Source organism: Lissotriton vulgaris, chromosome 1_1 (assembly GCF_964263255.1).
Source record: "Lissotriton vulgaris chromosome 1_1, aLisVul1.2, whole genome shotgun sequence".
Taxonomy (NCBI): Eukaryota; Metazoa; Chordata; class Amphibia; order Caudata; family Salamandridae; genus Lissotriton; species Lissotriton vulgaris.
This window is the reverse complement of record NC_141685.1, coordinates 224,157,312-224,170,537: the sequence shown is the minus strand read 5'-3', so window position 1 is coordinate 224,170,537 and position 13,226 is coordinate 224,157,312. Positions and strand designations below refer to the sequence as shown.

Sequence of the window (13,226 nt, the reverse complement as noted above, 5' to 3'; positions counted from 1 at the left end):
TCGACCCTGGTGCAATGAGGGTCATTTAAATCCTCTGCAGGCAGGTCTTCCTCAGGATGGGGGAAGGGGAGGCAACCTAGGGTGAGGTACAGTCAGGATACAGCCCCTCATATGGAAGTCCGCAATAGATTTGCGGTGTGGTAAAGTTTAATTCAGGAAAGTAAAGGCTGCAGTGTTGAAGAAATCAATCACAGGTGAAAAATCGCCCACAGCATCTGAAAGTAGTTTTCGCGCAGCCTGGGGGATTCCAGCTGAGGAAGCCCAGGTCCGTGGAAATTGTGGGTTACCCCATTATATCATAATTGATATTTAAAGAGGGCAGAACTTAAAACAGCATGTTCGTCATACCCTCCCCCCTCCTCCAAGTCATGCTCATTTGACCTGATTCTAGGTCGGCAACTGAACAGATGTCTACACTGTAGTGTTACTTATGCAGTCTTGTGCTAATTTTCAAGCCACAAAGATCTCCAGTTCACTACATTGTATTTTTTCATGTTTTCAGTTGTAATGGTGCGGGAGCGCTCGAATCTTCTCCAAACCCTTAAGCAAAAAAAAAAAAGAATCTGAGAGGGAGTCTGTTTTCTTTTGCATTGTGGGCTTCAGGGGAAAGATTACAGGGCACTTCAAAACCAAAACTTTTACTTTGAAGAAAACCAACTTGTGATCAACCAATCCCAACACGTGATTCTAGGAGTGCGCACAGACTAGAATCTACAGCCACACAAGCTGCCTTGATCCGACTCCAGCTACTTTACACCCATTTAGTCTTCCCAGAGCATCTTCTTTGCAGATGGCTCTGCCCAGCCTGTGGTAGGAACAGTATACACATACTCCACAGCCTGCACAGCAGTTCATGGTGTAGTGAAGGATGGTGAATTAATCCCACAATGCACCCACACTAAAATGTTAGGCGACAGTACAGCGTAACATGCAGAATTACATTCCATGTTACTTTCACTGCAAATGACTGACACTTATTGTGTCAGACTCATCCTTTTGTGTGCAAGGTTACAATGCCGATTTGCAGCATTGGCAGTTGAATGGATTCAAGGGATTCAAAGGGAAAATCTATAAACAATAAATGGCTTTGGGGAAAGGTAGCTGTCTTACAAGATAAGCTTCCATTGGTCCATGTGAAGCACACTTTGGGACATCAGTGTGATGACATTCATGCCAAAGGGAACTGTGAAGCTGACATAGCGTCAGAGGCCACAATTCAGATTGTTACGAGTACAAGTCCTAACTAGATCTCAAACGAAGATCGACACAGATATCTTAACAGCCAAAAATCAGACAAGCAAGGTAGGACACCTTGTGCAGAGTTTCCCCCCAAATACTCCAACACCCATAATTTTGATATCATTCCTGAAGTCATGAGTAGGAGACAGAATAATGTAAAATGTAAATAAAAAATACCAAAGTCTGTCTAGATTTGATTTAATCAAAGAAGCCCATGAGGGGTTGGCATCTGCACATGCAGATAAACGCAACTGGAGTGGGGCTACTGATGGCCTAGTTTATATAAACAGACTAGGGATTATGTTAGGCAGTAGGACATTTGTCGGATGAGTAAACCCTCTACGGTCTAAAGACCCTCGCCAGCTCCCCTTCCGATATCAAATATCCCCCTCTGGTTGATTTATTTGAATCAAATCAGTCCCTTCCACTCAGTTCACTGATTTAAGTACATATTGGTGATGATCGTTTCATGTTCTTGATTCCTTTGGGTTTGGCCACAGGGAAATGCAAGTGGTTCAGCAGAAATATAGATTTGCAGTGTCTGGTAGTGACAGGGGCAGTTCTTGCATTCGTCTCTCAGGCTTGCAGGGATTCAACCTCTGCTCTGGGAGTTTGTCTGCAATAGAGCAACACATTCAATGACGAGTTGAACGGCATTGTAAAGCATGTTAAAGGCATGATTAAACAAGCTTTGACTGCTAGGGTGCTACGTCCAGGTCTTAGCTGGTACCATTATCTGTATGGAGTTCAGAGAGCATTAAATAACATGCCGAGACAAGCCTTGGCAGGACGCACTCCATGCGGAATTCTCTTTGAAGTTCCTATGTATGTGCCTAGCTTAGATAATTCTGGGAAGAGGGCAGATAAAGGAACATTTGACCTGGAGAAACGCTTAAATGTGTCCAACGTATTTCCATGGCTTACTATAAAATCTCACCTGACACTACGTCATTTGAACTGGGGGCCCTTTTGGAGAGCCTCAAGAGACCAATGGCATTGAAAATTACTTTATACTTTGGATAAATTACTTTGGATATTTCACAGGAGATTTTTCAACTCCTTCTATACTCACTCGCCACCAAAGACTGCTTCATGTTTGTCAATGGTATATATACATACATACACACACACAGACACACACAAACACGCACATCTGTGGGGGATGGGTGCGTGGTTAAAAGAGATGGTCAATATTTTCGACTGAAGGGTTTTTCTTGGGGTGTGAAGTGTCTGACGTGCACCTCAGTGTGCGGTAGTGTTGTTGCATGTGGTGTGCTGCAAAGTGAGTAGTGCAATGGGAAGTATGTGGTGGACAATTGTTGTGAATGCTTTGGGAAGTCTTGTGACGATTGCCCTCCTGCCAAGCTGTGATATTTGTAGAGGCCCCTACGTGAGCGAGCCAGCATCTAAGTCCTGGTAGGTGCACACATCATCCATCCATTCCAGGACACCGACCAAAGACATCCACCGGGAATGTATGAGAGGATGCCAGTGTACCATTCCACGGCTTATTCAAGTTTCGAACAAGATAGCACAGTAAAACAGAATCATGGGAAACTTTGAGATAACAGTTTATTATTTACAAAACAACGCATCACAGTCACGTGACACATTAGCGTCCACCTGCATAGCGATGAACCAGAGTCTTATCGGGAGGCTTGCGCACTGTTGAACAAAAACAATACGAAGACAGTGGAGACAAAGGCATGAAAGTAAACACAATGACTTTACAACAACTGGCAACCCAAAAAGAACCCTCTCTGCCAGTTAATTCGTAGTAACACATTTACTCACACCAGTGGTTTAACAGAAGCACAAAATGAATCCTCCATTTTGTTTTTGCAGGGAATCAAAAGTCAACTTCCAGTCCATGAAGAGGAACCGAAGTCCCTCAAGGTTTTTTCGCTTTTTTTTTGGTTTTTCAGAAAAGCACCATCTGGCACTAGCTTTCAGTACTAGAGGCCGAGTGAGTCTAGGGGGTACAGCTGAAATACATGCAGCCAGTAAACATGGGCATTGCGGGATTAGGGCAGTGGGCAACTGATGTACATAGATGTTCAAGAGGGGAATGTATACATTTTCTTCTGCAACAAAATATCTACAACTGGCTATTCAGCGATCAGAGTAATATTTCTGAACCTTTCCATTTTCAGTATAGTATTCCCTTGGAATAGCCATCACCCCAGCAGTCGCTGCTCGTCGTAATCGGCACAGGATGGGGTGATGAAACATTTGTGCACTCTTTGGGTCTGCTCCACTATCCAACACACCCTTGCTTTCCAAGCCGCACACTCACACCAGGTACAAACCACAACACTTCCGCCCAATGGGAGGATCAGGCCAGAGGAGATCTCCGAGCCCTCCAACATGGCATCTCCACACCATCAACAGAACAGGAAAAGGGTACCCTTCTGCCCATGTAGATAATGACTGGTGAATTTATGGGCAATTATTTCAAGCCTCAAGAACCTGATTGGTTCATCTGTAGGCAATTATTCCAAGCTTGAAGAAACTGATTGGTTCATCTGTAGGCAATTATTACAAGCCTGAAGAATCTGATTGGTTCATCTGTAGGCAATTATTACAAGCCTGAAGAACCTGATTGGTTCATCTGTAGGCAATTATTACAAGCCTGAAGAACCTGATTGGTTCATCTGTAGGCAAGTATCCCAGACATTAAGAACTGAAATCACATAAATGACCAATTTTTATAGAACCTCAACATTGACATTTAGCCAATTTCTGAGCAGGTATTTCAGACAGATCGGGAACTAAAGCACACCGTTAGAACATGTACTCAAAGTGGGACTTGTGGTTTTACCGTTTTGAACTTGTTATCCACCACATTGTTAATTCCCACTCAGTTTTTCTCTGAGATGGTAAAATTGAAGAGATGGCAGAAATGTAAAGAATAAACAATTTTCAAGCTTGCTTCCACCTGCTAAAAATATTGTCAACAGGAATAAGAACTACTGCTTTACTATCTGTGTTTTACGCCTTTATTTATTTAGAGTTTTATATAGCGTGAACAGGACTGTTCCAGGCAACAGAGCGTATTACAAGAATAGTAAGTGAACGTATGTTGCATAACGGTAGGCAGTATACCAAAGTACAATAGAAGACAAATAGGCAAATGGTGAGAAACAAACTCACCACATACTGCCAGAGTGGAAGAGGGAGGATTGTCCTCAGTGAGAGAGGAATTTGCTCTCAAGTAGAGTTTTTAACTTATTACCTAAAGATGGAGGTGGAAGGGCTGCATCTGATCTCAGGTGGGAGAGAGTTTCAGATTTTAGGGGCAATTCATGAGAAGGATCACCCTGATTATTGTCCTTTAAGAGGCATGAAGTTATGGCAGCATCTTACCCTTGGAGGGCAGGGTTTTCTGAGCAATAATGGGCAATGGAATGCTGGGCTTACACCAGACATTAATGCTGCCTCGGTCTGCTGGGGAACTCCCAGCATTTCACTCTTTAATGAGCTACTGATTATCTCAAAATAGGAAGATCAACATTGAAAATGATGCCCTTGGCTAGTTTCTGAGTAGCTGGTTGACATAACTAGGGGAAACAGATTAAGATGATCTACTGCTTCAATCTCGAGGGTTTAGGACTATGGTTGACCTGCAGGGTGCAGGGACTTCCTAATCCTGAAGGTAACAGGGAACTAAAAGCTTGAACGCGCTGTCTGGGGCAGAGTGTAGGAAATGTTGGGTTTGCCTTTGAGGTGAATGGCCAATCATGTCTCTCATTCTGACTCCTTTCCGCTTCCCAAAGCCTTTTCCTTACTATCGTCATATTTTCCCGATGCGGCATCTTCACAACACCCATCCAACTAGTACACATAGCTCACACCAACACATGACATACAGGAGGCAGACCAAGGAGCGAGCAAGCCTTTCATCACCACAGGTACCGTACCTCCTCGACGAAGAGCCTTCAGTGAGGCATCTGGAGGGAGTAAACTCCTGGGATAACCCTTACTGGCCCGTACACTAACATTTCTTAAAAATGGATGTGGATAAGAGCGGGGGTAAAACCTGCGGATGAACTGTACTGGCCCGTGTCCAACATCATTGAAAAGGGAATGCGATTAGACCGGGCTAAACCCCCTAATGAGTTACCCTGGGCAAAGCACTATGCTACGCTCGCGTAGTTCGCGCTACTTCGCACTACTCAAACTGCATGTAGCACAGTGCAAACACGCGTAGCGTAGTGCAGCGGTCATTTTTTGCTTGCTCGCGTTCCTCAACGTCAAGTTGGCGACTGCAAGCAAGCAAAATGACATCCCAGTGAGACTTTTTCCACGTTCGCAATCGGCAACATCAAGTTGCCGATCGCGAGCGTGTAAAATAAACCTCCCCGCAAGATTCTCAACGTGGGGAGGTCAGGTTTCTCATTGCGAGTGGTCGCATATGCTTGCGACCGCTCGCGATGAGAAACTACCAGTCCGCGTTGAGAAAGCTGCAGCTGGAGTAAAAATCTACTCGAGCGGCAGGAAACTACAGCTCGCACTGATGCGGTTTTCAATTATTGCACAGTGCCTGATGCTTGTCCGCACTGTGCAATCATTGAAAACGGCATCTTGCACAGTGCGAACAGGGTACTGCGCAGTTTGTATAGTGCTACGTGTAGCTTGCAAAGTGCACTTCACGTACCTACGCGTGTGGCTACTTCGCAATCTACGCCCAGTCCTACTAATGAGGCTTACTGGCCCCAGCACCAACACTGTGAAAAGGGGAAGTACATTGGAGTTTGTGCCCAACTGAGTGAATTAACATGATTAGCCTCTGCTCCAACCGTGTTGGAGAGATGCAGATTAAGGGGGAGGGAGGTTGTAAACCCAGTAGTGGGCCTTACCAGCTCTGGCTCAAACAATGTTGAAAAGGTATGAAGATTAGACTGGAGGTAAAACCCCTGATGAAGCTTACTGGCCCCTGCATCAACCATGTTGAACAGGGATGCAGATTAGTCTGGGGGTAAAGCCCAAGATGAGCCTTACCAGCCCTCATCATATTTGTTTACCAAATTTTTATTGAGCTGCAGTCTGGCAATTTTTATATGAACCAAGCAATACAGGACAAATAGGTTTCCATTTAAAGTTTTTGCAAAGGGTTCTGGAATATGTTGGTCTGCTTTAAGGCAGGTGCCGCAGGAGAGGTCCAAAAGGGCCAGTCTTTCACAGAGACCTCTGCATAGGAGTAGTGTCGGCTACCCCTTGAGCGGGAGGAGGTAGAAGCGTCTACTTGTTCTTACACGTTCTGTTATACGCGCAAGGGGCACCTGAGTGGGATAATACCCCAATCCCTACTGAGTTTCTTATTATTTTGAATGGACAAACCTATGTGTTACCAGGCTCAGAGTCACAGCCATCGGTGTCAGCCTCTCCGGCTCCCCCACCATCTTATCTTTCGGAATGGCAATCCCAGCCACTACGCGTTGTCAGCAGAATTGGGGGATGGGGGGGCAGTTATAGTCGCTGTTGCTTCTCATCGGCCTCTACTTCTAACTTAAAGTACCTTAGTTCACATTTTAAAGTAATTTCTAGCAGAACATTTCAGTCAAATTTACAAAAAACAAACAAAATATTTACACAGATAGGATTACATCTCCCCAAACATCCATGGGGTTACAAGTAACAAATTCAGCATGTTCCCATTACCACCAATGGGCGAAGACCGAACCAGGAGGGGGGAAGAGTTTAAGGGGAGAAGGAAGTAAACAAAAGAGCAGAGTCTGCCGACTTGAATGCTGATGACATCAGAGGGATCTTGTAAAATCTTAGCAGAGATCGTGCAGATTTTAAAGAGTAACTCCGGATCACTGTACACGAACAGCTCCCAGGCTGGCATGTCACACTGCTCACGCGCATTTCAGATGGCTGTTCAGGTGCACATTCAGGTTTCAGATTAATGTCACAATGCACATGAGCACCCCAGGAATCTGTTCAGTTGCACAAGCATAGATCTTTGGTCAACCTTCTGCCCTGAAAGTGTACAACCTCATTAATACTGCACATGCAAAAAACTCAAATCAATGAAATCCCATATATAAAAACATGGGCTTTGGCCCCTCCAGATTCCTTAGAAAGAACTTATATATACACATATAATAGTCAGAGTATGTCATAGCGCCCTGAGTCGACAGCTCAATGAAGAGAAAGAAAGTGCTAGAAGAAAGGAAAGGGCTGGTCGACACACTTCAGAGTGGCACAAAGTAAACACTGTACATAAAAAGCAGCAGACTTGGCAATGAAACACACACTTCTCTCGCCTCCGACCCCTGCCTATTCCCAGCTTCACCTGTGCAGGGTTTGAAGATGAAAGCAACAGTGATGGAGGCTTCCACAAGGTCCACGTGGAGAACAGGCCACCTGGATCATCCCAACAGGCAAAAAGCAGCCAGCAAGGACCGCTGACAAAAACACAGGTAGAACATTTTAGTTTTAGACAATTTCAGGAAGGTGGGAACAGTGTTAGCCATGACTAAAATGGCCGCCAGCGGACTACCTGATTAGAGTAAAGAACCGTGTGCTGGCAGGAGGGTGGGAGGTAAACACATCAACAGCTCTTTTACAGCCATGTGGATTACATGACACAGCTCACACTAAGAATAGCGCGAAGAGCTGCGACTCTACAAACGCCACAACCGTGACTCATCTTGTCCACCACTGTGATTTGCAATTTGCTTTCATCTCAAAACCCTACAACGCCACTCATCCATCAGGCATTGGTACCTTAGGGTTACGGGGGCAACAGGGTGGTATGGAATGTGCAACACACGCGTCTCTAAGACGGGACAACACCGGCGTCCGCCCATGGCGACAGAGCCGCGTACCTTTTGGCCTTCAGTGACTCGTCTTCTCAATTTTTTGCCCAATTTTGGGACTTCTACTTGTACCTTCAATGCATGGCATTTGAGCTATTTTACACAGGGGCAGATAATGCCCTCTGGGCTTCACTGCTACAGTAAACAATTTAAAAAAAACACAAAAATAGAAATCAAACATCGCTTCCATGCTGAGGCAAGGCGGGGTGAGAAGCATCGTCCTTGCTCGTGGTCACCCAGCTCCGCACTCCGCCTTTCCTGCACAAAAAAAAGAACATTTACAAAATAACAGGGATACAAAAATACTATTAAGAAATGTCCCTTATGAGGACGAAAACCGCCAGGCGGCGACTTCTGCGCTAAAAGCAGAATACATTTGTGGTCTGTAGACAGTCCCCACAGTTAATGTAACCGCAGCGACATAAAAGGACGGCTGGGACGTAAGACGTCACTGACCTACAACGGGTCAGGGAGCACCATTAGAGAGCGTGTACCGCGATTACCACCCAAAACTTCTTGACCAGGTCCACGGTCTAGATCCGCATGAACAGAGAGACATGGGGTCACTAACTGTACACCCAGTCTCATGTCTAGGGCAAATAGACAGAAAACTGAAATTATTCCTTATTTTTTTTTCTTTCCGTTCTTCATCCAGGTAAGGCTCTTGACTATACCCTTTTCCCAAATATTCGAGGACAAGAACAGTAAATCATTCTCTCCTCAAAAATGTGGGGTACCTACAAGACTCTCTAAGAAAACTCCATGGAAGCGTGCAAATACGATTACTTCCGGGGGGCAACAGCTGGCAATAGGAAGTAGCAAAATTGCGCCATCTACTGGAGGCAGCAAGCAAATCACTTACATGGAGAACTGCTTCGTAGCAAAATTGCGCCATCTACTGGAGGCAGCAAGCAAATCACTTACATGGAGAACTGCTTCGTAACCTCGGGTCTTTCGTGTTAGGGGAAACCGATCAGTGCCAAAGCAATCCATTAAAATATATTCTCTTTCTGGAGAAATGTCCAGTGCTCTGGTGATGGCTGGGAGATGTGTCAATCATCATTCATTGCTTACCCCATAAGGCCATCAAGTCTTTCAGATACTGACAAAATAGGGGTTTTGTTATTTGTGAAAAAACCTCTAAATTAGGCCAAGACAATCTATAAATTATGCTGGTATAATTTGCGTATTTTTAGGAATTTCGTATTACACTTGTTACGCAAAGTTCCCAAAATTATGCCACTTCACTTCATTATAAGCCATTCATGGTAAAAATATACCACAAATGCACAGGAACAACAAAACGCGAGCAGCTTTTGCAGTGATTTTGTTTCTCTGCACAATTTTTTTGGGGTGTGAAATGCGTCCTCACATCAAAAATTGATGCAAGGACGCACTTTTGCCCTAAAATGTAGCCCAAAATGAGAGATTTGCATAATTTTGCAGAAATTTCGCATAAGTACACAGAAGCAAATTATGTGAATTTCACACACCGCTACTCAAGATAGGATTTAGTTAATTTGTGCATTATTTTCTAAGGAAAGAAAACAAAAGTGAAGAGGCCTTTTGAATACGGTTAATGGCTTCACCTGGACAAAAGGCCTTTGGTAAGTGGACCGAGATCAGCTCTTCACTGGGTATCTGTGTTGAGCCCAGGTGCATTTTTTTAAGCACAGTGAACACTTCTTCAATTTACACATTTTACGTGTTCTCCTTTCCACTGTTTAGAAAGCGCCTTTGAGCCAGGCAGGAGGCAACAAATACTGCCCACCGGTTCATGTCTTGACATTTTTGAATAACATGTAGATTAAAAATCCTGTGTTCGTTTTTAACATTGCTATTCCGCTTCTTTGATTTTTTATAATTTGAGAATCTTTGGATTACTCGAAAATACCTTTACATTTTTCTTGTATTTGTGGCTTGGGTCTACATTTTAGAGGACAAAAACGTTTTTTTTTACTAACTTTCCCAAAGATTTAACTGACATGGACATAAAAATATCAGTCGAGCTGGTGAAAAATAAAAACATTTTTGAAAATGAAGAAATTGGTCAGCGGACAGCCACATTGCCAAATCTATGATTTCTCCATCGCTTTCGGTTTCCCTGGCTTTCAATTTTTTTCAAGGTTAGAAAATGACCTAAAGGAAATATCTGTACCTAAAAAAAGACAAGTGAAACACTCTGTACCCCCGTCCTCCGCCCCACCCCTTCAGAAACACATAGCAAACATTAATGACTTGGAATGGAAAAGACAGAAGTGCAGGTAATACCGTTGGCACAGACCTGCTTCCTTCTAAGAAGTGCATGTACCTTCCTTAAAAAACAAAAATAACAGAAGTGCTGGTACTAAAAAAACACCAGGCAGTGCCTGTCCATTTCAAGCACTTAATAGCACAGAATTCTGGTAACTACGCTTGTAAAATTCAGCAGAGGCACAGTTTGTGGCAGTGAGTGGGCTTTTCTTATTGGTTGCTTGGTTTTGGCGACCCTTCACTTTTGAGGTCAACCGCTGAGAGAAGACGCCACCTTCTGATACTTTTAGAGATCCCATTGTTGGTTTCAGCAGCGACTCATGGTAGCGGGGACCAGAAGACCCGCCTTGTCGGATGTCGGCGGGCGTGGAGCTTGGTCAGTTCTGAGCTCCACAATCCTTCATCAATGTCGGTCAGTCCCTCTCTTGCAGGCACTCCTCCGTTATGCCCTGCGCAGCCAGCTCGGCCAGCACATTGTCCAAGTACCTGGGGTCCGGGAAGCCGTGGCCGGTGAGGTTAGAGCCAAACTCTGTCTTGTGGTGGACCTCGTTCCAGATGATGGTGTCGGATTCGCCGGTGGTGCTGGAGGTGCCGACAGCGAAGATGAGGCGTCGTTCCCAGGCAACAAGGAGCAGCTTCAGCACCTGGAGGAAGAAACAGGGAAAGAGTGATGAGAAGGCGTCAAAGGATGGTGTCCAAGAGTGCATGGCATAGATGGGAGCCAGACCTGCCATAGCAAGATGTGCTCCAGGCCGGAATGAGGCACAGTAAATAAACCTGTTATTGGGCATAAAGGCTTATCGCGAGAAGACACGCAAGGGTCATGGAAGACCTGTGTACCAGCCTCAGGAAGGGAACTGCCAGGTACCACAGATAAGAATTATAGCACAATGAACCTTGTGTAATTCCATCAATGGAATAGCAGGAGGTACCTGAGGATAGAACTGTGGTACATAAGCAGAGCTGTGTGGAATGCGGTTTGTCGGCAGCAGGGTGTGCTGTTGTAGAAGAGCTGTGTGTGCAGCTCCACGCACTCCACTGTATTGCAAGTGTGCGCTACCTCGACAGAGTTGTGTAGGATTCTGTAGCAGGACCTCCAGTGCTGTATGGCACGAGAAACAATATCACAGCTGTGTGTGATCACACCCATGGACCAATGATAGGTGTTCATGGTTGTGTCTGTGGCGCTTTGTACGGTTATGCTTGGCAGAACGGAGGTAAACTGAAAGCCCTGTGTGGACCAGTCACCAGAATAGCAATGGTGCAGCAGAACTGTCTGTCAAAAATTCTCTAGGGTGGGTGCAACTGCAATGCGCATTTTCTAAGTTGGGTGCCAGAGAGACACCTTGGGGTGGAGGTCTCCTGGGCTGTGGGTGTATGCTGCGTGAGACACTCACCTTTCTCCCCTTCTCGTTGTCAGGCAGGTAGCAATGTCTGGGGAACCCTCGCGAGGTGAAGTTCTTCCCGGGGTTGGGATGCTCCGGTCCCTGTGAAGAGTGAAACATGAGCACATTTAGTCTGTTTTCAAGCATGATCCCTGCCTTCTCCTACATCTCGCAATTCCCTTATCTCAGAAGTGAGCGTTAAGTACCTTGTCACTTGCTTTTCTCTTGCATTCCCTTCTTTGCATCTCAAATCCTTCCTAAGCCCCTTGCATCACCCAGCTCCTTAGCATCAGCATCCCCATGACATTCCCAAAAGACACAGAGGCCACCAGTTCTCTAGATTTGCTCTCCTCCGGTAACTCAGTCACAAAGCTGCTCTCCGCCTCTAAAGCACCTGCAACCCCACAGGACCAAGCATCCAGATTGAATTTTTGTTATGTGTGCCCTTTTTGGATCTTGCTGCCCTTTCTGTTCTCCCTCTTGGACCTCAGATGCCACAAAGCACAGTGCGCCCTCTACCCCGGGCCAGGGCACAGGGCACCACACCCAAGAATTACTTATACTGGGATCCTCCAGACAATGCCTATCAGTCTGCGTTATCCCCCCAGGTTAAAAAAGAACTCCCCACCAGGACTCTACCCAGACATACCCTCCCACCACCACAGTGCTAACTCCCCCCACACAGGATTCACACCCTCCCACTAACACCAGTTGTTGCGTACACCCCATAGATGCCCAACCCCCCCCTCTCTCTCTCTCTATATATATATATATATATATATATATATATATATATATATATATATATATATATTTTTTTTTTAGGATCCTCAAATACTGCATCTCCAGCCCACCACCCCTCTGGGCTCACTCCCTGACCTTGCATGCTGGGAACCCCCCCCCCCCCCCCGTTCCATGACTCCTGCCCACATTCCAACCCCCACCCCTTCGTCGAAGCCCCTTGGGGTTCTTTCCCAAACTCCTCTAGCACTGGAGCACTCACCTGGACGCCCGGAGAGATGTTGTAGATGATCCGGATGGTCTTGCAGTCGGGGTGCCCGGGCAACGAGTGGGGGATGACGTGGTATTCCATCTTGCCGGGGGGCTGGTTCCCCGTCTTCACCCCATAAATGGTCTTGCAGGTCGGACACTGCAGGCTGCCATCCTAAGCAAGAACAGTATACATTAGCCTTGTGCATTACCAGTGTATACGTCTGTACACTGCAATATCTCCATACGTTTATCTGCTGAATGTTATTGCCTTTTATGCGGTCTGTTAACAGTGGCTAACACCTCTCCGTAGGCCACTAACCACTTGCAATTGCCCGCTATGAAATTAGGAAACAGAGTGCAAGGCAAGGATGCATAATGAGAGGAAAGGAAATTAGCAGTTTTACTTATTTAACATGTCCAGGCCTTTGCAAAACCTCAAAATGTTAGCAGGAGGCCGGGATTTTCAACAGGGAAAGATGCCAACCCTGCGGGCAAGAGACACGTGGCTGCGGCTGACTTCAGCACTTCC

General features: G+C 45.6%; 1 protein-coding gene and 1 long non-coding RNA gene across 2 annotated transcripts in view; both read right to left on the bottom strand.

The window, feature by feature from the left end:
• Nucleotides 1-2,794: 2,794 nt before the first annotated feature.
• On the bottom strand, nt 2,795-8,902 carry LOC147740943 (uncharacterized). Its single transcript, XR_015307481.1, has 2 exons — nt 4,710-8,902; nt 2,795-4,474 (listed from the first exon to the last, which is right to left on the bottom strand). It is a non-coding gene; the product is annotated as an uncharacterized LOC147740943 (long non-coding RNA).
• A 63-nt stretch (nt 8,903-8,965) lies between these two features.
• Nucleotides 8,966-13,226, bottom strand: part of DTX4 (deltex E3 ubiquitin ligase 4) — a 64,628-nt gene continuing 60,367 nt past the window's right edge. The window contains exons 7-9 of the mRNA XM_086952232.1: nt 12,708-12,869; nt 11,717-11,806; nt 8,966-10,963 (exon numbers count right to left, since the gene is read on the bottom strand). Coding sequence (XP_086808358.1) covers nt 10,733-10,963; nt 11,717-11,806; nt 12,708-12,869 — 483 coding nt within the window. The 3' untranslated portion in view covers nt 8,966-10,732. The remainder of the gene's footprint in view (nt 10,964-11,716; nt 11,807-12,707; nt 12,870-13,226) is intronic.